The following is a 27,318-nucleotide window of genomic DNA, read 5'->3' as shown; positions in this document are numbered from 1 at the left end:
CAAGCCCACTGGGGAAAGGTGAGATAAACCCCAGAATTGGGATGTGAATGAGGAGGGGGCATTAGGAGGGCAGAGAAGAGGGGGCAGCTTCATAAGAATGTCGGGAAGGGCTCGGGGTCTTGGATCTCCCAGTCACCTGCTAGCTCTCATGTGACTGCCCTCCCACATGTCAGGAGCTCACTTTTACTGCAAAAAAATGGGATAACCTTGGCCTAGGATATTTTGAAGTCTTCCTGTGGCCATTGCTGATGGGATCATCTAATCTGCTCAGTGGGGAGCTCAGCCCCCTGCCGCAGCTTCTGTCAGGCCCCAAGCCAGTTGAAACTTGCAGAGTATTCTGGGTTAAAGCTGGGTGTGCCCTGAGGGACTAATTTTGGGGCTGGACAGTGGTTTGGGGGAACCAGGACTATAAGAAACACTGCAGCCGATTGTTATAAACCATCAGAACAGCCACAGGTGGGTGAGTTAAGACTAGGACTAACCTTTGGAGCAGTTCCATCTCCCTGGCTTCCTCCCCCTCTGCCCACGGATGTTTCCTGGCTAGGCTATCCACAGTCAGAGAGCCACTGCTCCAAATACCCAACCAACCTGCTGCCCCCTCTCCCCTGAACCTGGCAGGTAAACATTATTCCCATCATCGCCAAGGCTGATACCATCTCCAAGAGTGAGCTCCACAAGTTCAAGATCAAGATCATGGGCGAGCTGGTCAGCAATGGGGTCCAGATCTACCAGTTTCCCACTGATGATGAGGCTGTTGCAGAGATTAACGCCGTCATGAATGTGAGCGTTGGGCAAGGGCCTCAGGGCTCTGGAACCAGAGGGCTGGGAACTGGTGCAGATCTCAGACACAGCCCTGAGAAATTCTTGTTTCCCAGAACTCCAGCCTTAGCCTCTCCAGGACAGATGGGTGGACAGGGGATGAGAGGGATCAAGTATTGGGCTTGTACTGGGGCTTCCCTAGGTTTTGTGTTTCACAAGCTCTAGATTGAAGATGGGAACCTGAAACTCATAGGAGGAAGCAGCCATGATGACAGGGCTTAGGAACTTGGAAGGGGGCCCACAGGTCCTATGAAGGAGCTCTTAATTACCCGTGGGAAGGCTGAGGGCTGAAGGGAAGAGTCAGGAACCCAGGAAGGAGGCTGAGAGCTCAGCCCACTCCTCTGTTTAGAGGTTCTATGACACTTGTCCAAGAGAGAACCAAGAGGGGAAATCTGGCCCCAGGGCCTTTGTTCTGGCCTGGGCAGCCCTAGGTCAATCCTTCCCTGAGTCCCAGGGATGGTGAGGGGAGTTTGTCCATCTGCCTGTGTGTCAGCACAGTGCTCACGCATATTTGGGCCCCTTTCCAGGCACACCTGCCCTTCGCGGTAGTTGGCAGCACCGAGGAGGTGAAGGTGGGGAACAAGCTGGTCCGAGCACGGCAGTACCCTTGGGGAGTGGTGCAGGGTGAGTGTGCGGGGAGAGAGCATCCCCAGCTGGGGGCACTGAACTTAGTCCCCTGTCCTGCCTTGCTCTCCCTCCTCTGCAAGCCTGCCTGTAGCACCCTGCCCTGGGCCCTGCACTCCCCACACCTATCTGTGTGCCTGCCTTGACTCTGCAGAATCTGTCCATAGTACCCTGGCCACTGTCCTGGGCCCTGCTCCCTTGCCCCTCTGTGTGCCTGCCCGATGCCCCATGCACCCTCTGCTTTCAGTGGAGAATGAGAATCACTGCGACTTCGTGAAGCTCCGGGAGATGCTGATCCGGGTGAACATGGAGGACCTCCGCGAGCAGACCCACAGCCGGCACTATGAGCTCTACCGGCGCTGCAAGTTGGAGGAGATGGGCTTCCAGGACAGCGATGGTGACAGCCAGCCTTTCAGGTGAAACCTTTTGACTGAAGTGAGCCCATCTTCACAGCCAGAACCACCACACCGGCGTCTCCTTCTGGGGTCTTATGACCCAGAGAGAGGTTGTGGGAACCCTAGCTTCCTGCCACCCCCAGGGCCCATGTGTTTCTATTTCTGTGGCTCTGTCCCTACCCCATCCTTCCACAATCCAACCCTTGGCCTCTTTCCTCTTGGTCTCCACAGCCTGCAGGAGACATATGAGGCCAAGAGGAAGGAGTTTCTGAATGAGCTGCAGAGGAAGGAGGAAGAGATGAGGCAGATGTTTGTCAACAAAGTGAAGGAGACAGAGCTGGAGTTGAAAGAGAAGGAAAGGGAGGTGTGTGGCTGGGCTTGGGGGTGGTGGTGAGGAAGGGCATGGGCCGACTGGGAGGTGGGAGGGCCTGGGCACCTGCCCTGCCCATGCTCAACCCCGGGCTGCCCCCCACCTTCCACTCCCAGCTCCACGAGAAGTTTGAGCACCTCAAGCGGGTCCATCAAGAGGAGAAGCGCAAGCTGGAGGAAAAGCGGCGGGAGCTGGAAGAGGAGACCAATGCCTTCAACCGCAGGAAGGCCGCGGTGGAGGCCCTGCAGTCGCAGGCCTTGCACGCCACCTCGCAGCAACCCCTGAGGAAGGACAAAGACAAGAAGAAGTAGGTGGTGGGCCCCTCCCCTGAGCTCGCTTCTCTCGCTCGTGCGCTGACTCTCTCCTACCCTTGAGCTCTTGCTGGTCCTCTTGTTCGTGCTCACTCTCATTCACTCTCTTGCTCGTTAGCCATCTGGCTCGCTCTCATTTACACTTGCTCTCCCACCTCTTTCTTGCTCACCTTTCTTTTTCTTTCACTAGCGATCTCAGTATCTCACGATTTGGATCTTTTTCTCTTGTGTTTGTGCGTGCTCTCTTGCATGAGTGGTCTTGCTCTCTCTCTTTCTCTCTCACTCATTTGTTCCCCTGCAGCCCCCTCAGCAGCTGGGGACTTTCCACATGGTGAAGGCTGGGCCACACAGGTAGGGAGAGGCTGTGGCTAGAAGGGGCTCAGGGAAAGTCTTCCAGACCAGGAGAAGACAGGGCCTGGGACGGTCAGCATTTCTGGGCAGATTCCAAATGCTTCTGTGGTTTCTGCTTGGACAGCTGTGGCACATTCCCCCTGCAGTCTGAGGCACTGGGTGTGGGACCCCTTCTGGCTGGCAGGTGGAGGGCAGTGGAGACTCGAGCCCAGCCACTACTGACCCCCTGGATACTAGAATCACTACCCAGCTATTTTGGGTATACTTGGGGCCAAAGGAAGGCTAGCAGCTTCCTATAGGGACACTGTGGGTCCTGCTGGGGAAGGAGAGTTCCTCCTCTGGAGGTAGCTTCTGGGGAGAGAGTGACAGAATGGCAAGGAGGCTTCCCAGCCTCAAGGAGTGGAGTCAACCTATTGGCCAGGTGGGGACAACTCTGAGCCACGTCTCCTTGGTGTTTTTGATAGCCTATTGCCACATCCTTATCTGAAGTCCAGATGCTCCTACTTCTGGAGATCGCTCTCTCCCCCATTTTGCTTCATTCAGTGTCCCACGCCACATCACATCATGGGGGTCTCATCTACCCCTGCTTCTCCTTGCCCTTGGCCTGTATCAGGTGCCTTCCTTCTCTTGCCAACCCAGGAACAAAGTAGGTATACCAATCCTGACCCTTACCCTTGAGCTCTATGGAATCCCACTTCTTCCTGGAATGTTTGGGAATGTGTGTGCCAAGTCTTTCCTTTTTTGGTGGCAGTGAAGCCTAGTGGTTAAGGCCAAGAAATGCATATTAGCTGTGGCCCTGGGCCTGCATCAGCCCCCTTTCCCCTCACCCCCCCGCCCCCCACATGCATTCCCACACCCACAGCAACTCTGCCCTGTTCCCTGAGCTTGGCTCAGGCCATCTTAAAGGAAAGGCAGGCAGGGTCCCCTATGACTGAAACTGAAGACGAAGGTCTATGACCAGGTGAGGGTCTGAGGGCCTGTGGACATGGAAAGCCAGTGCCTGGGGACTCTGCATTGGCCTGCTGGGAGGCGTGGGCACAGCTCTCAGGGTGGGGGCTTGTCACAGATGTCTGGCCTCCCTGCTTTTCCCATGTGGCCTGGAAAATAGGTCTTTTCTGTTTGATGGACATGGCAGAAAGCTTCAGTTTGGCCTCTGGGAGAGAAGCCTCTCTTCTCGTGCTGGCCTCGTGGAGGCCAGGAGTGGGGTGGGTGGGGTGGCCGGAGCACCTCTCCCCACTTCCTGGTCAGGGGAATGGGGTGAGCGGGGAGTACATTTTTCAGGACCATGTAGTTGAATGGCTTTGATTGGTTGTGCTTCTTCCTCAAATTTTAATCCATTTTTGCAAAATTACTTCCCAACCAGATCTTGACCCTCAGCCTGGGACGCCACAAACTGAAGCGAATTCCCTGCTTTGCTCATCACAAATGCCAAACTGACTGCCCTTTCCCAGTGTCCCTTTTGCTGTCTTTGCTTCTGTTTGATTTGGTCTGTGTATCTTTTAATGTGTCTGTTTCTTTTTGTTTGTTTTATTTTTATTTTTCAGTTAATGCACACACAGACTTACATGTCAAGAGCGGACTTTAGACTTTCATGTGTTAAGTTGCTTGAGTTACACCTTGTGATCCTTCTCCCATAACATGGTGTGAGGACGGACTGGGAGCCGGTACAGACTCCAGTGTTTACAGACTTGCTTTCCCCCCGCCTGCCCCAGCCCCAGCTGCCCCTGGGTCTGACGGGCCATCCCTCTCTATGCAATCACGTAAAAACAGCCATGAATGCTGGAATCCAAAACTGACGAGGTTTATTTTTTTCAGAGCCAGTGGCTGGTCTTCCATTTACAGTGTCACTATTCCTTGACGGAGCAGTTATGTGCCGCTTTAGCGAAGGCCCCAGCCGGCGATGCTGGGCCTAACTGTTCAGCGTCAAGATGGCAACTCACGTGGTGCTCTAGGTGCGGCCGCGTGGCCTGGTATACGTGCTGCACAGCTCACCCGATTCCCTGTCATTTTAATTTTTCTAACCTAGAGCTTTATTTCAATAATAACTTTCAAAACACTTCTAAATTTTTATTTTGGCATGAGAATAAAGACAGATAATGTCCTCTCCCGTTATTTTCGTAAGTAACACAGATTCCCTGATTTTTAAGAACTAAAATTTCTCCAGACCTTCCTTATGTATAAAGTACCCCATATATAGGGAGAGGTGGGTAATAAACTTCCTATAATGACAGTGTTCGGAATTTCTTTATGGATGAAAGTGGAACACGAACAAGACCATGTCCAGTGTTTTTACTGTGAATGTAAATGGAACAGCAGCCTGTAGCCGTTGTCCGTGTACCCACAGGTGCTACCTGTAAACAGGGACCAACTCCATGTGTGTGCGTTAAGTGTCTGATTCCGTTAAGACCCCAGACCAATTCTGCATATTCCAAGCACAGAGTGCTCCAAGGGGAGGTGGTTTTTATTCCGAAATCATTGTTTCCTTTTTCCTTGCTGAGTCACAGGGCAAAGATATGAAGGTGTCTGATATATGTGGGCAATTTAAGGAACAAAAAATAAAAATAAAAAACCTAGCAGCAAAGGAGCTTTTCCCTTCAGCTGCACTCCAAAGGAGGACACTTCAAGGACTAGCTGCATTGTTTCTTTTATGTTCCTGTTTCCTGTTGGTTTGCCAGCCACTGGGATTATCGGGGTCGAAAATATGGCCTGATAAAGTGAGAGAAGAGAAATGAATAGATGAAAGGGAACAACTCGGTTAATGTTGATGAAGCACTGTGCTGGACACCGGAGCTTCCCACAGTAACACACAGCCCCTACCCCCAAGGAGCTCACAGTGTAGTGCACGTCCTGGTCAGAAGCCTTACAAAGCTGGGCTAATTTATTGGTGGATTGCTAGTGTTTTTCATGCCCTCAGTCTTCCCTCCCATAGCTGTTCCCCCCACCCTGCCTGCCTTAGCCTGCTTTGTTGATTTCCAGGACAAGCACGGGCTTTCTCCTGCCCTTCTGGGCTGGTGGTCCACTCGGAGTGGTGCAGAGGGTGAGCTGTTTGCGCCCACTGAGACACTGCCAGAAAAATGCGGCTTTTCCAGGCAAGGGGCTCCGCACACCAGGTGTAGAACGGGTTTTATTAACCCTTAAAGCAAAAATTCTCCGCATGTTATGCCATGACTGGGGGCAGATCCAGGTTTTGTGGAGCTGGAAGCTTGAACGAGTTGGGAAGCTTTCTTTAGAAACAAGAATATTAATGGAAAATTAGATACAGGGCCTTGGAAGGGACTCTGAAGATTAAGCTTCATCAGCTTCACAGTAACCCAGCTCTGATCCTGACTGAAAACTGGTGTTTTCCATGTGTGCAGTTTGAAAGAGGAGGCATCTAAAGATGTATGTCAGCATATCTAATGCAGCTGTGGACTGTGAGTGGCTTGTCTTTAGGATAATTATAAGTCTTAAAGTGTATTCACTTGGGTTGAAATATGCCTTTAAGATAGCCTCATTCAGCTAATATATTTCTGAAGAAGAGGCTCAGTGGCCCAGCAGGTTCACTGGTTATATAAGAAACGAGGACTCCTGGCTCATGTGCCAATATGGGGGCTGGCTCTGGAGTGGGCAGGTTCTGCCACCCATCCACTGGGGTCTGTGGGCTGCACCCAGGACAGGCTGGAAGGCCGTAATTGTGTCTGGTGGCCTGTCTGCAGCCTCAAGGCTTCTCAGCATCTCTGGTGAGACCTGTCAGGCTAGCATTTTCTGGGGGCTGAGATGCCCGCCACCAGTTCCATCTGCACCCCTCTCCCCCTGCTGTTTGTGTTTGGAGTTTTGTCACCTGAAGCTGAGACCAAATTAATTCTCAGTGCACAGGTGAGCTTGAAACTTGCCATGATTTAACAAGCTACCCCTCATGGAATGTGACCTGTCTGTAGGATCTGATTCATCCCTCCCCCCCACCTTCATAATGTTGTTTGTTGGCATTGTTAGGGCTCTCATATGGGATCATGTTGGCATAATTGTGTATTTCATGAGCAATCTTGATTTCAGGTAGAATCACCATGGAATTTATTGTTTAAACTGGGACACTTTTGAGAGTGAAAGGGAATGCTATTAATAATTATGCCAGGTCTATGAGCGTGAACCAGAACTGTCCCAGGCAAACTGGGATGTATGGTCACCCTAGTTATGGGTAACTGGTATCTAGGTGGTTTGCAATTGTGCGAAGTGACTGCATATATGTTTGTGTGTATATGTATGTGTGGATTTCCTGCTAAATGGGGCTCATCTTACTGGATAGAGGCCTGACAGAATTGTGGCTTGCTAGTCTGTTACGTTAACACGCTTTTCTAAAACTGCTTCATTTGTTAATTCATTTGCTCCTTCATTCATTGACTGTTTTTGTTCCTTTCCATTCACTTGTACTCATTTATTTTCATTAAATTTTGCATTTATTTTGAGTTTTTTGTGGTGTCTTTTTTGGGCACTAGCTTTTCTGATATAACAAGGTCCCTGAGCCTATTAATCTGCTACAATCAATCATGGTAAAAAAAACAGTTGTCTATTCTCTGAACCTTGGGGGGGTTGATCAGCTTCTACAGGAATTATGTTTTAATAGTGAATCCTGCTATAAGCATCTGCAAGGGGCTGTTGAATGCATGTGGGATGGAGGGGAGAGTCATAGTTAGCAAGGAAGATGCAGCTTGTGGTCCATGAATCTTCATTGAGTGAGCAGAAGCTGCGCAGGTCATGAGAGAAGACACACCCTGCCCTCAAGGAGTGTGCATCCTTGTCGGGAACACTTGACATACAACTAACATTTGAGTGCTTGCCATGTGCCACATTGTCTTAATGTGCTTTACAGGTATTAACTCCTTTCATCCTCATAATAATCCTATGATCAGGGATCATTATTCTCCCTATTTTTTATAGGGGAGGCTCAGAAAGGTAAAGTAACTACCTAAGGTCAGACAGCTAGTTGTGGGAGAAATTAGGATTTGGATCCAGGTAGTCTGTACCTGTAATTCTTGAGCTACAGCTTTTCCTTGGCATCCTGATGGGATGATGTGATAACAGTAAAATGTAGTCAGTGTTAAAGTGTGCAGCCTGATGGTGTGAATCTAAGGTGGGTTTGTGGTGGTGAGAGGCCCCGGTGGGCAGGCAAAGGTTGAGGAAGGGAAGAGTGGTAGTTGAAGGAAATGACAACAAGCTCATGGGTTAATTTGTTGAGGACCTTTCTCTGTTGGGCACTAGGCTAGACTCTGGGAAGGCAAAAGTAAGGAGACAAGGGGCTGAGGTTGGGGAGCAGACATCCCTAATGAAAGTGTAGCTCAACTCTGCCCATGGGGAGGCAGGGAGTAGGAAAGCAAAGTCTTCACCAAGCCTTGAAGGACAGACGCTCCAGAAAACCAGAGGGAGAAAAGCCTCCTTGGTTGGGGTACAGCACATCCAGAGGCCCGGTACAACTTTGTATAATTCCTTACAAGTTTAGGAAAAGTCCGTGATGTTCACCTACCCCATACTTCCCTTTCTCTGCCCATTTGCCTTTCCTGATGCCATAGCATCTAACTCTGACCTTTCTCCCATCTCCATTTTCTGCATCCACAGTCCCTTACCAGCCTCTGCCCTCCTGTAGGTGGGGACAAAAGGAAGATGGATTGTGTCCACATTTCTCCCTCCCAGAATGATCTCCTTATCTCTGAGCAGAGGTGGACTTTAAGTTCCTAATCTCAGAGGAAAAAATGTCAGCACTGGCAAGAAAGGAAAGGATCAACAGTGGAAGAGGGGGCAATTAGAGGATGGGGCCTGGGACCCAAAGGCTGGGTTCAACAGCACACAAGACTTTTAACTCACATCTGGTTCTTTAGCAATATAGGAGTTAGCTTCCCAAAAGACAAGTTACATCATTTACCAAAAAGTGGAGCAATGAAGCTGTCCCTTACCCCAGGACTGGGGCTCACAGGTCTACCTCTCCTTTCTCCAAGAGATTGAGAGTTGGATGACCTCTGGGGACAGGCTGTGCTTTTACCTAAAGCTGCCTGGTTATGAGGGCCAGATCCTCCCAACAGTTCCCCAAAATCAGAGGCAACCTGAGCTAGTGTGGGTCCTCAGTATGAGTCCCTGGCCCACCTACCATACTGCCCACTCCACTGGACAGGAGAAGGCAGAGGGCAGATGTGGCCACCACTAGGGAGCTGTGGCCACAAGCAGCATGCTGCCTCAGGCATCTCTACCTGTAAAATGGGTGCTGGGCTAGAAGAGAGTTATTGATATAGCCCAGGAGATAAATTTCCAAGTATATTTGTAAGTCTAAATGCACTCTATCCCACAGGTATAAAAGAAGATTGAAACCAGGTTGAAAGCAATTAAAGTTTAGTTTTACAAAAGCTACAGTAAGCAAGCCTGTGTCAAGAAAAGGTAGAGATGTGTGCCAATTCCACTGCAGACATTATTGCAGTACATGCAATCTTCAGCCATTTGCACCTCTTAGGAGCTTTTACCACTGTGGCTTAGGACATGTACAGAAAACTGTTCATGGAGGAGCAAGTTCACAAACCACCTCTGAGCGTGTGGTGCTCATTCATATCCCTAACACTGTGTATACAGCTGCAGCTGGCAAGGATGCCAGCTGGACTCCATGGCTCCCAGAGAATGGCTCTATAGTATTAGGGTTTCAGAGAGGCAGCTGGCCTCCACTCCTGGCAGCTGAGCTAGTACCGCCTTCTCCTGCAGCACAGCATTTGAGTTGACGTAGCATCAGAGCCTGCTCATCCCAACAAAAAACTTTGAGCTGCGGTATACCTCCCCCAACACAGGTGTTACCCAATAATACCCGTTTCATTAGTGTAGGCATACCCCTAATTAAACTAATAATTTGAACCACTTTAAGAGTACCAAAGGAAAAATACTGTACATTCAACAAAACACACTGCATAACTCAGTGCTTGTGAAGAGGAGACATAAGTCATGGCCAAGCCAGGGTAAATATATCTGTAGAGATTGTCCCATTTTTGAGAGGCAGACAGGTTGGTTGGAACTTGAAGTGCTGCACATGTGTTTGGCATACACCTGGGAAGCTAGAAGAACCTGGCCAGCTCTGGTGGACAGAGCCGCAAAGACTGATCATCTGAACCAGCCCCAGCCCTTCAGCCCTGAAGAAGGCCCAACTTCTTTGGCCTTATATTCCAACTCTGTTAGGGGCCAATACCAAGCTTTGCTGGAGGAGGAGGGAGAAGCAAGCTGCAGTAGGACCCTTTGTTCTCCCTGGTCTCAGGCCTGGGAGGAGAGGGAGGCAGGGTCATGGCTGGTCAGCTTAGGACCACCCACACCTCTACCGACCCTGACCAATCTCCCCAAATCCCTCCTTATTTTCTTCCAAAGACTCAGGAAATTTTCCTCAGTGGTTCTTCCAGGGACTTCTTCCCTTCTTGATACAGGATACATTAAGCCAAAGAACTCAGAGGAATCCAAGCAAAGAAGTGTTCCCATTATGCTCTTGAAGGCACTGGAGTAGGGGCAGAGAGGCTGGTGGGCAGGTGAAACAAGAAGGTGTCCATGCAGAAGGATGACTAGAAACTTCTTAGCTGCTGTTTCGCAAGTTTCTTGCAGTAGCTGAACTGGTCAATATTGATCTGTAATTAAAACAGTGGCCAGCCTTGAAGCAAAACCATCTTATATTCTAAGGAATAAGACTAGCATGAAGCAACTTCAGAAAGGTCCAACCACTCAACTTAAAAAGCAGTAACCCCACCATCTCAGGGACATCCATCTCCAACTTCAATAAAACTCATCAGCTTAACTGCATTCCATCCTAACTTGTACATCCTAAGGGATTCTGTGCCCCAGTGCCTGGCACCAAATACTCCTATGGAAGGTGAAAGATCAGCAATTTACACTCCCCGCTATTAACTTTAGCTCAGGGTTGCTTCTTTCTGAACTAGACTTTTCCCCTATTCTCTTGGCTACAAGGGCTGCCATTGAGATAAATCTTCTCTCACTGTCAGAGAAATCTATCACTGCTGGTCCAGCGAAGGGAACATGTGTCCTGTACCCAAGGTCCAAAGGCCGTAGCCAAGTGTGGAAAGCCTGGCCCTTAGGCAGACTGTTCCCAAACCCATTGTGGCCAGAGTATCTTCTGGAACCCACAAGGGCCAAGAAGGGCCACAGGTACCCTTTTGGGGTGAGAATACATAAGCTAAGGGGGTACGACTCAGAGCCTGGTCTGGAGCAAAGTTGATGTCTACCTGTGCTTTCTTTAGCAGATCAGATGTAGGAGTCAACCAGTCGGGCATGAGCCTCTCCAACTCTAAGGTGATGATGACCAAGGCCAGTGTGGAGCCCTTGAACTGCAGCAGCTGGTGGCCGGCCATACAGTGCTGCAGCTGTCTGGTCAGGGATGCGACGTGGAGGGAAGGATTCCTCTGAGGCAGCAGCTCCACCACGTGGGGCCAGCCCAGGACCACCAGGGCGTGGAACTGGAGACCACGTTTTTTTAATGTTAGAACAGAAAACCCCATACTTTTCATCTATCAATGACCAAAAATGCAAACAATTTAAATTTCCATCAGGAAGCATCCAATGTTGCCCAACCCTTTTCATTCCCATCCATGGCCCCACACGGGGCTTGAGGCTAAATGCCCATTCTGTGGCCGAGCTCAACTTCAAGCTTGGCAAGAAAAAAGTCTGCTCTGATGTGGTCATTAACATCATGAGCCTAAAGTACCTAGATGACAATGTTTCAATTCTGAAATGTTTCAGTTCTGAAAAATAGAATCATACTAGTCAAGATCAAGGTAGCAGAAAAGTATCTGACACGAGAAGAAACTCTGTAACTTGGCAAGAGTGGTCAGTTGTCATAATGAAACAGCCCTCAGTGATTTAATCTCATGCTTCATAACAGACCAAAACCCCATGACATTTCCACATTGCCTAATTTTGCCTTACTAACAGAATCATATCCTTAAGGATGACCATCATTCCCCTAACTAAAAAACAAAAACTAATGTATGATATTTTTTCAAGTGCCAGATCAATATGGTCTAAAGCTTCAATAAGGATTGTGTGTAGATGGTTAAAGACAGCTAAGTGAATGTGTGTAAAGTGTAGCAAAAGCAGACAGCTTTTTATGTACAGTATTCATAGAATGGAAAGTTAAATATTTTTGCAGTGTGTATTTAAAAGAGAAATTTGCCATAATAGTACCGTCTAAAAATCTTTGTAAAGTTAATTTAATGTAAAAGTGGGAGTCTGGTAGAATGGTGTTGGATTTGCATCTATTTAAGATAGATTTTCACTCTTCCGTACATCGTGAGCCTTGTGGGTCACTTCACTGTGGTGCATGTGCAAGGACGTGTGCACGCCTGTGCCTTGCCGTCCTGTGTTGTGAACAACTGATCCAAAGGTACAAACTCCTCATACTCACTATAGTCAAGAAGTCCAGCGGTGTCCCGATATAGAGGTCCCACCGCAGTATGTCCAGAATAGCCAGCTCCATCCTCAGCAGCTCATTCGGGGTATAGGCAGAGCCATAGTGCTTTATGAAGTCTTTTATGCGTGGAATTAACTGTTAAAAGAAAATAAAGAGGCCAAAGCCCTACTACATCATGTCATGGTAGCTTTTGTTTTCTTATCCTTGGGGACTGCAATCTCATGACCCTAGTAGAGTGGTCTTCTAGTAGCCTACCACAGAAAATGCTTCTGAAAGAAAAACCAAGCCAGGTCTTGGCTGTCAAGGTCCCCATAGTATAGTGACAACATGTAGTGAATATTACATGGTCATTCTCTACAAACATGTCCTGATCCCCAACTGCATGCCAGCTCACACCCAAAAGTACTTTGGAAGCTGGGGTTGTGCCCTGGCTTCCATTCAGCTGCAAGAACTCACCTAAAATTTTCTAGGAGCTGTGACCTCTGCCCATTCCTGTTTCCTCATCCCCACCATGATGGCTTGTCAGAGAGAGAAAAATTATGCCTTTGAGCTGCCTGGTGTGCACCAGCCAGGTCTACTGGTAAACACTCTCAAGGTTTTTGTAACACCACAATTACAAACACGTTATCTTCAAATCTTGTTTGAAGGCAATTCAATTCTGGAAAAACCATGACCTTTCCTAGAGGGACTAAGGAGGTTTATCTATATGTAAACGTTCAAGTACTAAATGCATTAGAGAGTTGGTCCTACTGTTTTTAGATAAATGAAGTATTACTGTATAATCTCCAGAAATGCTTCTCTTAAGGTTCATTTACTTGATCTTGAGGTGGGACAAAGGCAACTTTTGGGGGTCACTCATTATATGCTACTAAACCACGGTTAAAACAGTTTTATTAAAAGTTTGAAACTTCACACACAAGCAGCTTTTCCTGACCTCTTAGATCCTGAAATCAACCAAGGAAGACCCTGTAAAAATGACAGTGGTTTCACCATCCCCAAAGGGGGAGAAGAGGCAGGGAAGGGGGAGGTCTGGGAAGGATATTGTGAGACGATTTTCTTCTGAACAGAAGGCACAGTGAAACTCAGAAGTCCAAGCAAGTCTGAAGCACTGGCAAGACTTCTTCTCTACCCCTAGCACATGGCCCTCCTGCCCTGCTCAGAGGAGTGCCCTGGAGTCCCTGAGGACAACTTTCATGGACAGAGCCAAGTCCTTAAGTCTCAAGAAGCTTTCTTAGATGTAGTTTCTCAGGATAGACATTAAGCCACATGATTTGGAAAGCCTTTTCCTAGCAAATGCCTCTGTTTAATAGGAGGTAGAAACTGGCATCAACCAAGGAGGTGAGATATATCTGCTGGGAGGTCAGGGTTTACTAGGCTAAGAGAATTCAGCTGTTCTAATTCCCCATTTGTGGGGTCTCAGTCTGACAAACCTGAGGAAGGAGCATCCGAGATCTGAGAAGTTAGTGAATTTTCCAACATGCCCATCAATTCCCAAGGGCACAGACCTCTCAGGAAACCTGAATGCTTCAGTGTCACACGCCCTGTACCCTAAAACCAGTGGGCTTCTAGGGATGCATACCTCCTCTTCTTCGTTAACTTTTGCAGCAAGTCTCAAGGAAGTAATTGTGACACACTGGAGGTACCTCTTTTTTATCTGCAGCATGGAACAAACATATTTGAGCAGAATATGAGTGTATAAATTATAAAGCTTCTGTGAGCTTTCCTTTGAGGAGATTAAAAAAAAAAAAAGCTTAAGATTGTACTCCTCTGAGAGACAGAAAGTTAGTGCTCCTGATTTTAGAATCACAGATGGTTAGTCAGTAGTCTTTTGTTAGAGGACTAAATGGAGGTGGGGAAAATGGCACATTCTGACGGAAACAGTCTCTTTCTAGCCTCAGGCCTTGCTGGGTAGGTCTAGATAAGCATATCCTACTTCAACACACAGAAGTCCCCTCCCAGTGAGGTGCTCTCCTGCTTTCCAGAAGTCCAACCAGGGCCACCACACAACACTGTTCCAGGTAGACACATTAGTAAAACAAAGAGGTGTTGGAATGCCAGAATTACCACTTTGGGGTGAGTTATTTAGCTTATGACCCTTGATGGGAGCATCTGTGGTGGCTCACCTCTCAGGGTATAATATGGAGCAGAGGTTAGTTCCCTCTCCCACTATCTATCACTATTCCCCCAGAGGCTTCCCTACCTTTGCTGAGGCAAGGAGGCGGCTGATGATGGTGAGAGCCAGGTTAAAAGTGGCCCGGGAGAAGCCGAAGGTGTTATCGAGCCTCAGAAGCCATGGCACGACTTCCTGGAAGGCATCGCGGATCTCGGCTTGCTGGAGGGGGGTTAGGGGTGGGCAGGGGTGGGCAGGGGAGGTCGCTGGTGGCCAGTCCTGTTCCATCAATGGCAGGACCCACCTGCTTGATGTGACCAGAAGGCCTGCGAGAAGCCCCTTCACCTATGTAGACTACCCCCCACCCCCTAATCCCCTCTTTTCATCCTAAGCAGAGTTCCCCAACTCAAACAGGCCTTCTCCCCAAGCACCTACAAGCAAGACACCTCTTAGTGAGAGAAGCAAACGAATCCCACTTCATGAGGGGCACACACCTGGGGAAGTCCCGGCCTCCAGGGTGCGGATCACCTGAGCACGAGTGCAGGTGGGGCCCGTCCGCCTCCCGCGTGCCAGTGAGGAGCGGGGTGAAGGTGCGCTCTCCAGGGCCCCGCCGCGGGGACCGATACCTGGAGCTCGCCGCCCCGCCACAGGCGCGCCTCGCGGCCCAGGGCCAGTTCCAGGTGGGCGACCAGTCGGCCCTCGTCCATGGGGCCTCTCCAGTCGCAAGGCACCCGCCGGCGTCTCTCCTGGGGCGTTTGCTCCGCAGGCTGCGGGCGAGGAGCGGCGTCAAGGGCAGGGCCTCTAGCTGGTGGGGACCGCGCTGGGGCTTCTCCGGGACGGCGCGGGGACGGAGGCCGCTCGGGGCTGGCGGGCCCAGGGGAACCTGCTCCCGGACCGCGCCGGGAGCGAGGCCGACGGGGGAAACGGAAGAGGAAAGCACCCGGCTGCTTCGTCCCGACGCCCGCCCGGACTCTCGACCGCTCTGACCTCCGAGGCCTGTGGCTGCGGCAGTCGCTCGTCCGAGGCCATGGCGCGAACAGGATCTTGGCCTGGGTAGATCGCGGGCCTGGCTTAACCTGAGTTTATATAACCTGGCGCGGGTCGGGTGCAGCTGGAGCCCCGCACCCGGGTGGGCGGGGCGGGGCCGGTCCCACCTCCCAGCCCCTGCCCCGAGCTGCCTCCCGCGCGTGGGGCCTGCCCCTTCCCAGCACTCGCCTGGCTGGTGGGGAGTCTCCGACTAGGGGTTCGACGGGTCGCAGCGTGCTGCAGTGGGTGAGGGTCCCCGATATTCCACACCCCCTATCCCTGTCTAGTGTGCACCCCTCTCCCATCCTAAAGCTGCAGCCGGAGCCGAGTCCCCAGCCAGTGGTGGGGTGCCTCGGGACCATACTGGCCCTAGGGAACGACGCCCGGCTACAGATCCCATCCTATATCACGGTGGAAATTTGGGGCTCTTCAGCTGGCCTGAGGTGATGTAGTTTGTTTATGTACACATTTTTTGCAGGCCTACTGTGTGTTGGGTGCTGGGACCTAACACTGAACAAAATAGACATGGAGTGTTCATTGTAATAGGAGAGACAGACAGAAAACATGAGGAAAATATATGGAAAATCCTGCAATTCCACTCCTAGTAATATGCACAACAGAAGTGGATAATGTGCACCAAAATACACCCACAACAATGTTCAGAGTGACACTATTTGTAATAGACCCGAACTGGATACAACCGAAATGTCCATCCACAACTGAACAAGATAAACAAATTGTGGTATGTTCACACAATAGAATACTACCCTGCAATGAACAACTGTAGCAATAAACTGGTATACCCAAAAAGATGGAAAATGTTCACAAACAAAATATTCACAAATATACACCAAGTTTCATAAGTATTATTCCATTTATATAGAGTATAAACCAATCTACATTGTTAGAGTCAAAATAGTGGTTATCCTTGTGGGCGAGGTGAGGGGGGGTGGGGGTGGTAGAGACTGGCAGGGAACACAGAGACTTCTGGGGAACTGGTAAGTCTTCTATTTTGATAAAATGCTGATTACACAGGTGTGATCAACATGTGAAAATTGAACTGCACACTTACGATTTGTGCACTTTTCCATATGTAAATTATATTTTCTTAAAATTTTACATTAAAATATATGACAAGAGGTCAACTTGTGGAATGGGGGTGTGTGGAACTGTGCAGACCCTCTCCACAGTGAAACAACCATAACTGTGAAAATTCTTAAAAAAAAATACACGCAAAGAACAACCACTTAAAGTCTCAGGAAATTGTCCTGATGACATTCAACAAATAGAGAAATGTTTATTCAAGGGAATCAACTAAATTTCAGTAATAATAGCAAGACTCTGTAGACTTTGAGCCATGACCTGCTCCATACTCCCCACCACGCTAGCTCAGCATGATGGAAGCTCTATTGCTGGTGGGTGCAGCCAAGAAGACAGGCCTCCCTGTATACTCAGTTCCCAGTCTAGGGAGGAGCAGACTGCCAGCATTTCTCACCCCCTTCCCCTACTGCCAGCTCTGTGTTCTATTCTAGGCAAAAGGGCTGAGAGGTTTGGGGCTCTTTTCCTCCAACCAGCCTCCACTCCTATAGGGGCAGCTCTACTGGAAGAATACTAGACCTAGATCACCCTGCCCCAGCTACTCATGGGGCAGAGAATCTATGCTGGGAGAGACAAGCCAAGAAGACTGTTGCTCCACTTGTCAAGTAGGAGTGTCACTCTGTGAGAAGAAGACCACTGTTGCAACCCCCATTTCCAGCGCAGTTGTGCAGAGGTTTTGCCTAGGAGGAGAGGCAGAATAAAGAGCTCTGTAGTTCTCCCCAAAGAACTGACTTTATTTGGGACAGATCATGGAGAAGTTCTTAAAAACTGGGAGGTCTTAAAAAACCTGGAGATTTAGGGAGTAAGCAATTAAGAGGAGGCTGGTAGCAACATGAGAGCAAATAAATTGTAGACCAGCTTGTGTTTTAACAGAGAGAAGCAGGGAAAGAGACATCTGAGAAGAGCCATCCTGGGGTTAGAAAAAGCCTCAAATACTAGTCTCAAAAACAACTCTTGCAAAGATCCTCAGATTTAATTGAAGCAGATTGGAGCAATTTATTGTCAAAAACAACTGTGCAATCAGACCTCATCAGTAGAGGCTAACAACTGAGTGTGATACTAAAAGAAGCATACAACTTAACAGAGAGATCAGGGTGAGAGATATTCAAAGACAGTCCTGCTAACACCACTATCATCACAGGGTAACAGGGTGCATGTCCAAGGCTGTGTCCTAGGACGAGTGACCTCAGAGGCTGCACACTGCAGGGGGAAATAGCCCAGCCAAGTCACTAAATAAATGAACAAGCATTTCATTTGTGAATAATAAGATTTGGAGTGAAGGGGGAATGGGAGATCACAATCTAGAGTTGCTACAATATAGTATCTAAAATGTCCAGTTTTCAAAAAAAATTATGAGACATGCAATGAAACAGGAAAGTTTGTCCCATGCCCAGAAAAAAAGCAGGCAATAGAAACTGCCTTTGAGAGGGCCCAAATTCTGGACTTAGCCAGGAAAGACTTCAAAGCAGCCATCATAAATATGCCCAAAGAACTAAAAGAAACCATGATTAAAGAAGTAAATGAAAGTATGACAATGGCTTATCAAATAAATATTATCAATCACAAGATACAAATTATAAAAAAGATACAAATGAAAATTTGGAGCTGAAGAGTACAATACACAAAATGAAAATTTGGAGCTGAAGAGTACAATACACAAAATGAAAAATTGTCTTCGGGGGTTCAATAGTAGATTTGAGCTGGCAGAAGAAAGAATCAGTGAACTTGAAGATAGGTCAATAAAGGTTATTCAATCTGAGGAACAGATAGAAAAAAGAATTAAGAAAAGGAACAACATCTCAGAGAATTATGGGACACCATTAAGCTCACCAATGTACAAGTAATGAGAGTACCAGAAGGAAAAGAGAGTGGAAGGGACAGAAAAAATATTTGAAGAAATAATGGCTGAAAATGTCACAAATTTGATGAAAAACAATCACCATATTCAAAAAGTTCAATGACATCCAAGTAGGATAAATGCAGAGATCCATACTCAGATACATTATAGTAAAAATAATGAAAGTCACTACAAAGAGAAAATTTGGAAAGCATCAAGAGAAAAATGAGTCATCATGTAGAAAGGAACCCCAAAAAGATTAATAGCTGACTTCTCATCAGAAATCCTGAGGCCAGCAGGTAGTAGGATGACATATTCTAAGTGCTGAAAGAAAAAACAAAACTAAACTAAACAAAACAAAACTGTCAATAAGAATCTTATTCCCAGATAGATTACAGAAGGTGAAATAAAGACATTCCCAGATAAATAAATAAATAAAAAAACTTGCTAGCATGCCCATCTTGTGAAAAATACTAAAGGAAGTTCTTCAGGCTGAAAGCAAATTACCCCAGAAGGAAAATCAAATCCATGCCAAAAAATGAACAGCACTGGTAAAGTAATCATAAAATAGTATATGTAGGTAATCATAAAATAGTATAATTGAATAGAAAAATAGGGGAAGGAAACAAACAAACAGACAAAGGTACCCAGTGTTCTTTTTTACTTCAATTGCTCTTTTTCACTTTAATTATTATTCTTGTTATTTTTGTGTGTGTGCTGATGAAGGTGTCAGGGATTGATTTAGGTGATGAATGTACAACTATGTAATGGTACTGTGAACAATTGAATGTACGATTTGTTTCGTATGACTGCGTGGTATGTGAATATATCTCAATAAAATGAAGATAAAAAAAAAAAGTCAAACAGCATCCACCTATTTATGGGTTTGTAAATCCAAAGAAGCTGCTAATATTAGGGTCTCTTGCAAGCCCAGAACTGCTAGCATTTTTTAAAAACAGTTCTAATAAAATACCTCATTACAATCAAGTATGGTTTAAATATCTGAAAAAAAAAATAGTATAATTGTATATTTCTTCTCCTTTCTTTTCTTAACAGATTTAAAAGCAATTGTATACACAATATGTATAATTGTATTATTGGGCCTCTAACATGTAGAAATGTAATATATTTAACAATAACAGCATAAAGTAGGTGGATAGGTGCAAAGCTGTAGTGGAGTAAAGAAATGATGCCAAATGATAGCTCAACTCCACAAGAAGAAATGAAGAGAACCAGAAATGCTAAATAGTAAGGTTAATATAACAAAGTCTGTAAATATACACTTGTTCTCCTTTCTTCTCTTAGCTTCTTTAAAAGACATAAAATTATATAATATAATAATTATAATAAAGTATTATTGGGTTTGTTGCATATATAGCTATAATATTTACAACAATAATAGCACAAAGAGGGGAAGTGGTACTGGAGCTATAAAAGATTAACATTTCTATATCACTCTGGAGTTAGTCTGTATAAATCTGAAGTAGATCCTGATAAGTTAAGATGTATATTTTAAGCCCTAAAGCAACCACTAAGAAAATAACTAAAAATATATATTAAAAAATTCATTAAAGGATTAAATATTAAACTGGAAATATTCACTTAATGCAAAAGAGAGCAGTAAAGGAGGAACAAATGGGAAAAAAGACATAAGCCATATAGAAAAAAAAAAGTAAAATGGCAGATTTAAACACAACTATATCACAAATAACATTAAAAATGAATGGATTAAACAATCCAATTAAAAGGCTGAGATTGCTACACTGGATAAAAATAGCAACATTCAACTATGTACTCTCTATAGGAGACACACTTTAGATTCAAATATGCATATGTGTTGAGAGTAAAAAGATGCAAGAAGATATAACAAGGAAGCAGCAACCATACTTCACTGGCTATATTAATATCAGACAAAATAGACTATGGAATGAAGACAATTTAATGGGGGAAAGAATAGTCTTTTCAACAAATGGTGCTGGGAAAATTGGGTATCCATATGCAAAAGATCTCTATTTCATGCTCTACTAAAAAATAACTCAAAATGGATCATAGATCAAAATGTAAGTGCTAAAACTACAAGTTCTTTAGAAGAAAACTTAGGAATTTGATGTTAGAAATTGTTTCTTAGCTAATGGCAAAAAAAATACAAGTGACAAAAGAAAAAATTAATTGGACTTCTCAAAATTAAAAACTTTTATGCTTCAAAGGACATGATCAAGAACATGAAAATACAACTCATAGAATGAGAGGAAATATTTGCACATCATATATCTGATTAGGAACTTGTATCCAGAATATATATATATAGAACTTTTACAACTAAATAATAAAAAAAGACAGCCTAATTTAAAATAAGGAAAGAATTTGAATAGACATTTTTTCCAAAGAAGATATACAAATGGCCAATAAGCACATGAAAGATGCTCAAAATAATTGGTCATCAAGGAAATGCAAGTCCAAACCAAATACTACTTTACACTGCTAGCATGGTTATATTAGAAAAGACAGACAATAAGTAGTGTTGTTGAGACTGTGGAGAAATTGACACCCTCATAATGGCTGAGGGAAATGTAAAATGGTTGTAGCCACTTTGGGAAAGTTTGACATTTCGTCAAATGTTAAACATTATAGTTAGCAAATGATCCAGTAATTCCCACTCCTTATGTATATACCCAAGAGCAATGAAAACTTGTGTTTACACATAAACTTGTACATGTATGTTCATAGCAGCATTATTCATAATAGCCAAAAAGTGGGAAACAACCCAAATGTCCATCAGCTGATCAATGGATAAACAGAATGTAGTATGTGTAGACACTGGAACTTTATTTGGCTATAAAAATGAAAGTACTGACACATATTGCAACATGAATGAATGAATTTTGAAAAACAGTATGATAAATGAAAGAAGTCAGTCACAAAGGACCACACACTGTATGATTCCATTTATATGAAATATCCAGAATAGACAAATCTGTAGAGACGGAAAGTAGATTAGTGGTTGCCTGGGGCAGGGGTGGAGGTTGAATAATGGGTATAGGTTGTTTCTCTTTTGCAATGATGAAAATGTTCTAAAGTTTATGGTGATAATGGTTGCACATCTTTGTGTATATTCTAAAAGTCATTGAATATGTGCAATTTCAATTGGTGAATTGTACGGCATATGAATTATATATCAACAAAGCAGTTTATATATGTGTATGTATATATACATATATTAGATGATAATAAGTAGTATGAAGGAGTATAAAGTAGAAGGGGAGATAAGAAAGAGCTGGGATAAAAGTTGTAGTTTTAAATAGTTGGGGTGGGCCTCACTGAGATGGTGATACTTGAGCAAAGACCTTCTGAAGTAGGTGAGGGAGTGAGTCAGGTGGATATCTAAAGGAAGAGCTTTCTGGCTGCCTGGGTTTGGATCCTGGCTGGTGCCACTTTCTGTCTGTTTGACTTGGACATGTTTACTTAACTGCCCTGTGCTTCAGTTTTTATCTGTAAAATAGGGGGTAACAATGTTACCCATTTCAAAGGATTATCATGTGGATTAATATAAAGTGCTTAGTAGAAACAGCTGCCTGGCGCTTATGTAAAATGCTTTATAGTTATTTTCATGAGTTTGTACTGCAAATGCAAAAGTTCTTGCAGGCTAAGATGGAAGCATGCCTGGAATGCTAGATGAAGCAGGGAGGCCTGTGGGGTTGATGCAGAATGACAAAGAGGGAGGATTGTAGCTTTTACTCTGTAAGATGGGAAATCAGGGGAAAGACTCAGTATGACATCTAAAGCTTTCACTCTGGTTCTGTATTGAAAATACGCTACAAAGGCAACAAGATGGAAGCAGGGAAACCGGTTCTGAGCTGTTGTAGCAATGGAGGTGAGAGATGGTGGTGGTAAGAGGTCAAATTTTGCATCTACTTTGAAGGTAGATCCAACAGGCTCTGTTGAAGGATTGGATATTGGATATGAGAAAAAGGACACTGTTCTTTGTTTTTGGCCTGAGGAACTGGGAGAATGGGGCTGCCATTTATTGAGATGAGGGAAGTCTGAAAGGGGAGATTTTTTTTTTTTGTAGGTGCTAGGGTGGGGAGGATACAGAAATCAAGATTTCAATTTTGGGCAAACTTGAAATGCTTATTGCACATCCAAATAGAGATGTCAAGAGATGTCAAGTAGGCAGTGGGAGAAAAGGTTCAGACTGGAAAGAAGGATCATTTGTTCTTTCACAATATATATTGAAATTCTACTCTGAGCCAGGTGCTTCTCTAGGCTCTGGAAGTACATGTGAGAATACCTACAAGCTACTCCCCGACTTCACCTTCTAATGGTGAGACAAGTCATACACAAGTCAGCAATTAAGCTGCCTTAAAGTCTTTAGTTCTCGAGCTGGGAAACAATAAAGCCTAACATACATTTGCTATTGTTGTTTTTAATATTAGAGGTATTACTAGACCCAGAAAATGGGCTTCGCAACCTAGGAGCCTCCGCCGTCTAACCCTTGGCTGTCTAGGATCCCTGCACCAGTGCAGGCCAGGTTGCTACCGCTGGGGAATTTCAGCATTGCGCAGGCGCGGCCTCAGAGTGGCGTCCTAGGAGATAGAGTCGAAAAGGTCGGCGCAGGCGTATTCAAGAGGCGGTAGGAGCCAGAGGCCTTGGACGATAGGGTGGGGCGAGCTCGGATTGCGCATGCGCCCCTGAGCCTCTCTCGCTCGAGGAGCCGCAGTCTCCAGAAACGCCGAGGAAGTGGTTTGATGATCTCTGGTCTGCCTCTCGCACTAACCCTGTGTCGTTGGGCTGCTTCGTGGGCGGGGACAGTCCGTCGGGCACGGGGAGGGGGCCCCACGATGCCGGTGAGGAGAATCACTCAGCCGCTGGGGTTCCTCCTCATCCCTGAGGCCTGGCCCGGGGGCGCGGCCGTTGCCATGGAGGCGCGGAGCAGGCGGGTGGCCGGGCTGGGGCGGGGCAGGGCCGGCTCCGCGGTCCCACGCGGTTTTGGAGCCTGTGGGGTCTGCCTGTGGCCCGCGGGCGTCCAGCCGGCCCTGGGAGGGACCCGAGGGCAGGCTTTGCCGCTTTTGTCTTTGCTGCATCCTGCGGTGCCTGCGCTGCTCGGCATAAAGGCGCTGCGTTCTAGGATGCGTTCTCACTCCAGCCCTGCCCTTTGGGAAGGACGTCTGGGGGTGGCAGCGGAGGTCTGCTTTGGGTGCTCTGCAGCGGGTGGGGCCTCTGCGCCGCAGAGCCAGGTGCCGGAAGGCGACAAAGCGAGGCCCCTGACTCGGACTGTCCTAGGCGGGAGCTGTCATTCCTCTAGTGGCGCTTTAGCTTACAGTGCAGAATGTAACCAGTGGTGTCTTTTGGGGGTGGGGGCGGGAAGGAGTAATGCTTATCTTATAGGATTTCACAGATCGTTACGTGCACATGATATGGGGGCATTGTAAATACGGAACAGGGTCATGGAGAAAACTTGAGTCGTGTGCGGTTATTACTAGTTGTGAGGCTTTGGGCAATTTAATGTCTGACCCCTTAGTTTCCACATATTTAAACTTTTACTCATGGGGTTGTTATGAGGATGAAATAAAATAATACACAAGAAAACTTGAAGGACAGTGCTTGGCATTTAGCATTAAATAGTTAGTGCTTCCAAGTAATCCAATATTAAGTACCAGCCACGAGCTAGGCACTGGCGATAACAATGGTGAGCAAAACAGGCTAAGTTCTTAACCTTGGGAGGAGGGAAGCCTGCCTTCTTGGTCAGACGTGAAAACTATACATGTTTACAGAGACAAGACACTTAATGTTAATGAACGAAGTGTGGAGTCTGGTGGATTGGAAAGTGTTGCCATGTAGGAATGAATGCTGGCTTAAAGCTATGAGATCATCTAATTTTCCAAGAGAATCTAGAAATTATTATTTTTTGTGAAATTTCTCAATTTAAAAATTGTAGCAGTTAATTAAAAAAATTAAATGCTCGTGTGAGGTTAATGTGGCCTGAATTCAGCCCTCTCCCTTCCCATTTTGCATCTTCTGGTCTAGTGGGAGAGCAAGACAGGACATTAACCAAGTAAGGAGCAAAAAAAGTAAAATTGTAACGGGTAAGTGATGATGAAGGAGAGGGACGGGGTGCCATAAGATCCTGTAACAGGAGGATTTAACCTAACCAGGGAAACCTTCCCAGATGAAGTTGCTATTGAGCTGAGATTGGAAGGATAAGTAGATGTTAACTAAATGAAGAGGGAAGTGAGGAATGTTCTAGGTAGCACAGAACAGCACATGGAAAGGCCTGTGATGAGAAAGAGCATGGTGAATACAAAAGGCCTGAAAGGCCAGTGTGACTGTGGCTAAGGATGCCAAGCCAGGTAGCTTGTGGGATAAGGCTGGAAGAGGCAGGCATGGGCTGGAGCCGGATTTTACAGATGACTTTTAAGCATTTTGATTTTTATCTTATGATCTGTGGGAAACCATTGAAAAGTTTTAAGTAAGGGAATGACATGATTAGATTTGTTTGATTCTGACTGCCATGTAAAGAACATACTGTAGGGGAACCTAATTAGATACAGGGGTACAGTTAGGAGGTTTGTAATAATCCAGGGCTGAGATGATGGTGAGCTAGACTAGGGTGGTAAGAAGTGTGTTGTATTGATGTAATCTGTTACCTCTCAGTGACAAAGTCAGGGTCAATGACAATGGCTTATATTTGTTTCTCTAATGCTTAGAAGAGTATCTGAAACAATAGACACTTAACAGATATCTGTTGAACTAAATGAATTTCTGCACTTCAATAATGGAACTATGTTTTAATGAATCTTAATTATATCAGATTTCAGAATGGAAACTTTACATATACAAATTTTCATAATTAGAGTCATACGAAGACATTTTTCTCTGCCATGGTACTTTCTTTTCTGCCTTTATTCTTGTCTGCTCTAGAGAGCATAAGCCTATTTATGGATATATTATAAGATCAAAAACATTTTACTCTAGAAAGTAAAACAAAGTCTTAAGGCATGTACTATGTTCTTGAAGTAAAGTTGTTAACCATGTTCACATGTTTTTTCCTGCAGGCAGGAACTCGATGTCAGGGATTTTTGTTAGGAAAGACAATCTGTAGTATCCTGGTTGATTTTTTGCTTAAACAGCATTTACTATACATGTAATTATGTTTTCTTTCCCTTCCTTTGTGTTGTAAAAGAAGCCACGATTCATGTTTTTTAATAAGCTTTTTCTATGTATCTGCAAGACTTTATGGAATGCTTAATTAAGTGCATGGCACTGAGATGGCCAAGTGGCTCCTCTGAAATTATAAATATAATTTGTTAAGGGTAAAAGTAACTGTTCTTTTTGTTATCTGTGAGTATTTTCTCCACCAGATCAACAAATCAGAGAAGCCGGAAAGCTGCGATAATGTGAAGGTTGTTGTTAGGTGCCGGCCCCTCAATGAGAGAGAAAAATCAATGTGCTACAGACAGGCCGTAAGTGTGGATGAAATGAGAGGAACTATCACAGTACATAAGACTGATTCTTCCAATGAACCTCCAAAGACATTTACTTTTGATACTGTTTTTGGACCAGAGAGTAATCAACTTGATGTCTATAACTTAACTGCAAGGCCTATTATTGATTCTGTTCTTGAAGGTTACAATGGTGAGTACTTTGCACAGTTTACTTTTTTAAAAAACAGCTTTATCAAGGTATAATTAACACCTTCATAAATTCGCCTGTTGTAAGGGTATAGTTCAGTGAGTTGTAGTAAATATTTCAGTTGTGATAGCTTACCACCCTCCAGTTTTAAAACCCTTCCATCTCCCCAAAATGTTCCCTTGTGACCATTTGCACCCCACCCTCAGGCATCCTTTGTTTTACTTTCTGTCTCTATAGTTGATGCCTTTTCTCGAAATTTCTTATTAATTGAACCATACCATAAGTAGTCTCTTGTGTCTGTCTTCTTTCACTTAGCAGGTTTATCCATGTTGTTGTGTGTATCAGTAGTTTGTTCTTTTTATTACTAAATTGCATTCCATTGTATAGATATACCACATTTTGTTTATCCATTCACCAGTTGATAGAAATGTGGATTGTTTTCCAGTTTTGAGCTATGATGAATAATGCTGCTATGAATATTCATGCTTAAGTCTTTGTGTGGACATATTTAAAAATTTCCCTTGGGTAGATGCCTAGGAGTGGAATTGCTGGGTCATATGAGGAATGTATATTTGCCTTTTGAAAAAACTACCAAACTGTTTTCCAAAGTGGTGATTAAACCACTTTATATTTTCCACCAGCATAGTATGAGGGTTCTGGTTTCTACACATTCTTACCAGCATTTAGATTGTCAGTCTTTTAAATTAAAGCCATTCTAGAGGATCTGTAGTGGTAACTCATTATGTATTATCTTGTATTTCCCTAATAACTAATGATGTTGAGCATCTTTTCATACACCTTATTGGCCATTCATGTATCTTTTTTGGTGCAATGTCTCAAAATATTTTGCCCATTTTAAAGTTTGCTTGCCTATCTTCTTATTATGGAGTTATGTTCTTTATATATTCTGGATTTAAGTCCTTGATCAGTTATGTGATTTGCAAGTATTTTCTTCCAGTCTGTGGCTTGTCTTTTCATTTTCTTAATGGTGTTTATGGAAGAGAAAAAGTTTTTAATATTGATGAATTTTTTTCCTAATAGATCATGCTTTTGATGACATAACCAAGAAATTTTTTGCCAAACCGAAGGCCACAAAGATTTTCTCCTATGTTTTCTTCTGGAAGTTTTATTGTTTTAGGTCTTATATTTGTATCTGTGATCTATTTTGAGTTAATTTTTATGTATAGTGTGAGGTCAGAGTCTAAGTTCTTCATTTTGTGTGTCTGTGTGTGTATGACCTACGTATATCCAATTGTTCCAGCACCATGTGTTGAGAAGACCATCCTTTCTCTAGCGAATTACTTTGGCATCTTTGTCAAAAAAACATTTGGTTACAAAT

The 27,318-nt window shown here is 45.2% G+C and overlaps 2 protein-coding genes across 12 annotated transcripts in view; both read left to right on the top strand.

Moving 5' to 3' along the window:
• Nucleotides 1–12,455, top strand: part of SEPTIN8 (septin 8) — a 28,625-nt gene extending 16,170 nt beyond the window's left edge. For 2 of the 8 annotated variants that reach the window (XM_037801288.1, XM_037801281.1), the window contains exons 5-10: nucleotides 619–780; nucleotides 1,347–1,443; nucleotides 1,691–1,859; nucleotides 2,070–2,202; nucleotides 2,325–2,515; nucleotides 11,111–12,455. In XM_037801288.1, coding sequence (XP_037657216.1) covers nucleotides 619–780; nucleotides 1,347–1,443; nucleotides 1,691–1,859; nucleotides 2,070–2,202; nucleotides 2,325–2,515; nucleotides 11,111–11,276 — 918 coding nt within the window. In that variant the 3' untranslated portion in view covers nucleotides 11,277–12,455. The other 6 variants (XM_037801283.1, XM_037801282.1, XM_037801280.1 and 3 more) reach the window with 5 other exon arrangements.
• Nucleotides 12,456–23,723: 11,268 nt separating this feature from the next.
• Nucleotides 23,724–27,318, top strand: part of KIF3A (kinesin family member 3A) — a 93,206-nt gene continuing 89,611 nt past the window's right edge. The window contains exon 1 of one of the 4 annotated variants that reach the window (XR_005211388.1): nucleotides 23,724–25,982. Coding sequence is in view for 2 of the 4 variants with exons in the window: in XM_037801520.1 (XP_037657448.1) it covers nucleotides 25,793–25,982 (190 nt within the window). In the remaining 2 variants the exon portion in view is untranslated. The remainder of the gene's footprint in view (nucleotides 25,983–27,318) is intronic. The other 3 variants (XR_005211387.1, XM_037801520.1, XM_037801521.1) reach the window with 3 other exon arrangements.

Source organism: Choloepus didactylus, chromosome 13 (assembly GCF_015220235.1).
Source record: "Choloepus didactylus isolate mChoDid1 chromosome 13, mChoDid1.pri, whole genome shotgun sequence".
Taxonomy (NCBI): Eukaryota; Metazoa; Chordata; class Mammalia; order Pilosa; family Megalonychidae; genus Choloepus; species Choloepus didactylus.
Note: the sequence above shows the minus strand (reverse complement) of the source record. Positions and strands in the feature narration are given on the sequence as shown.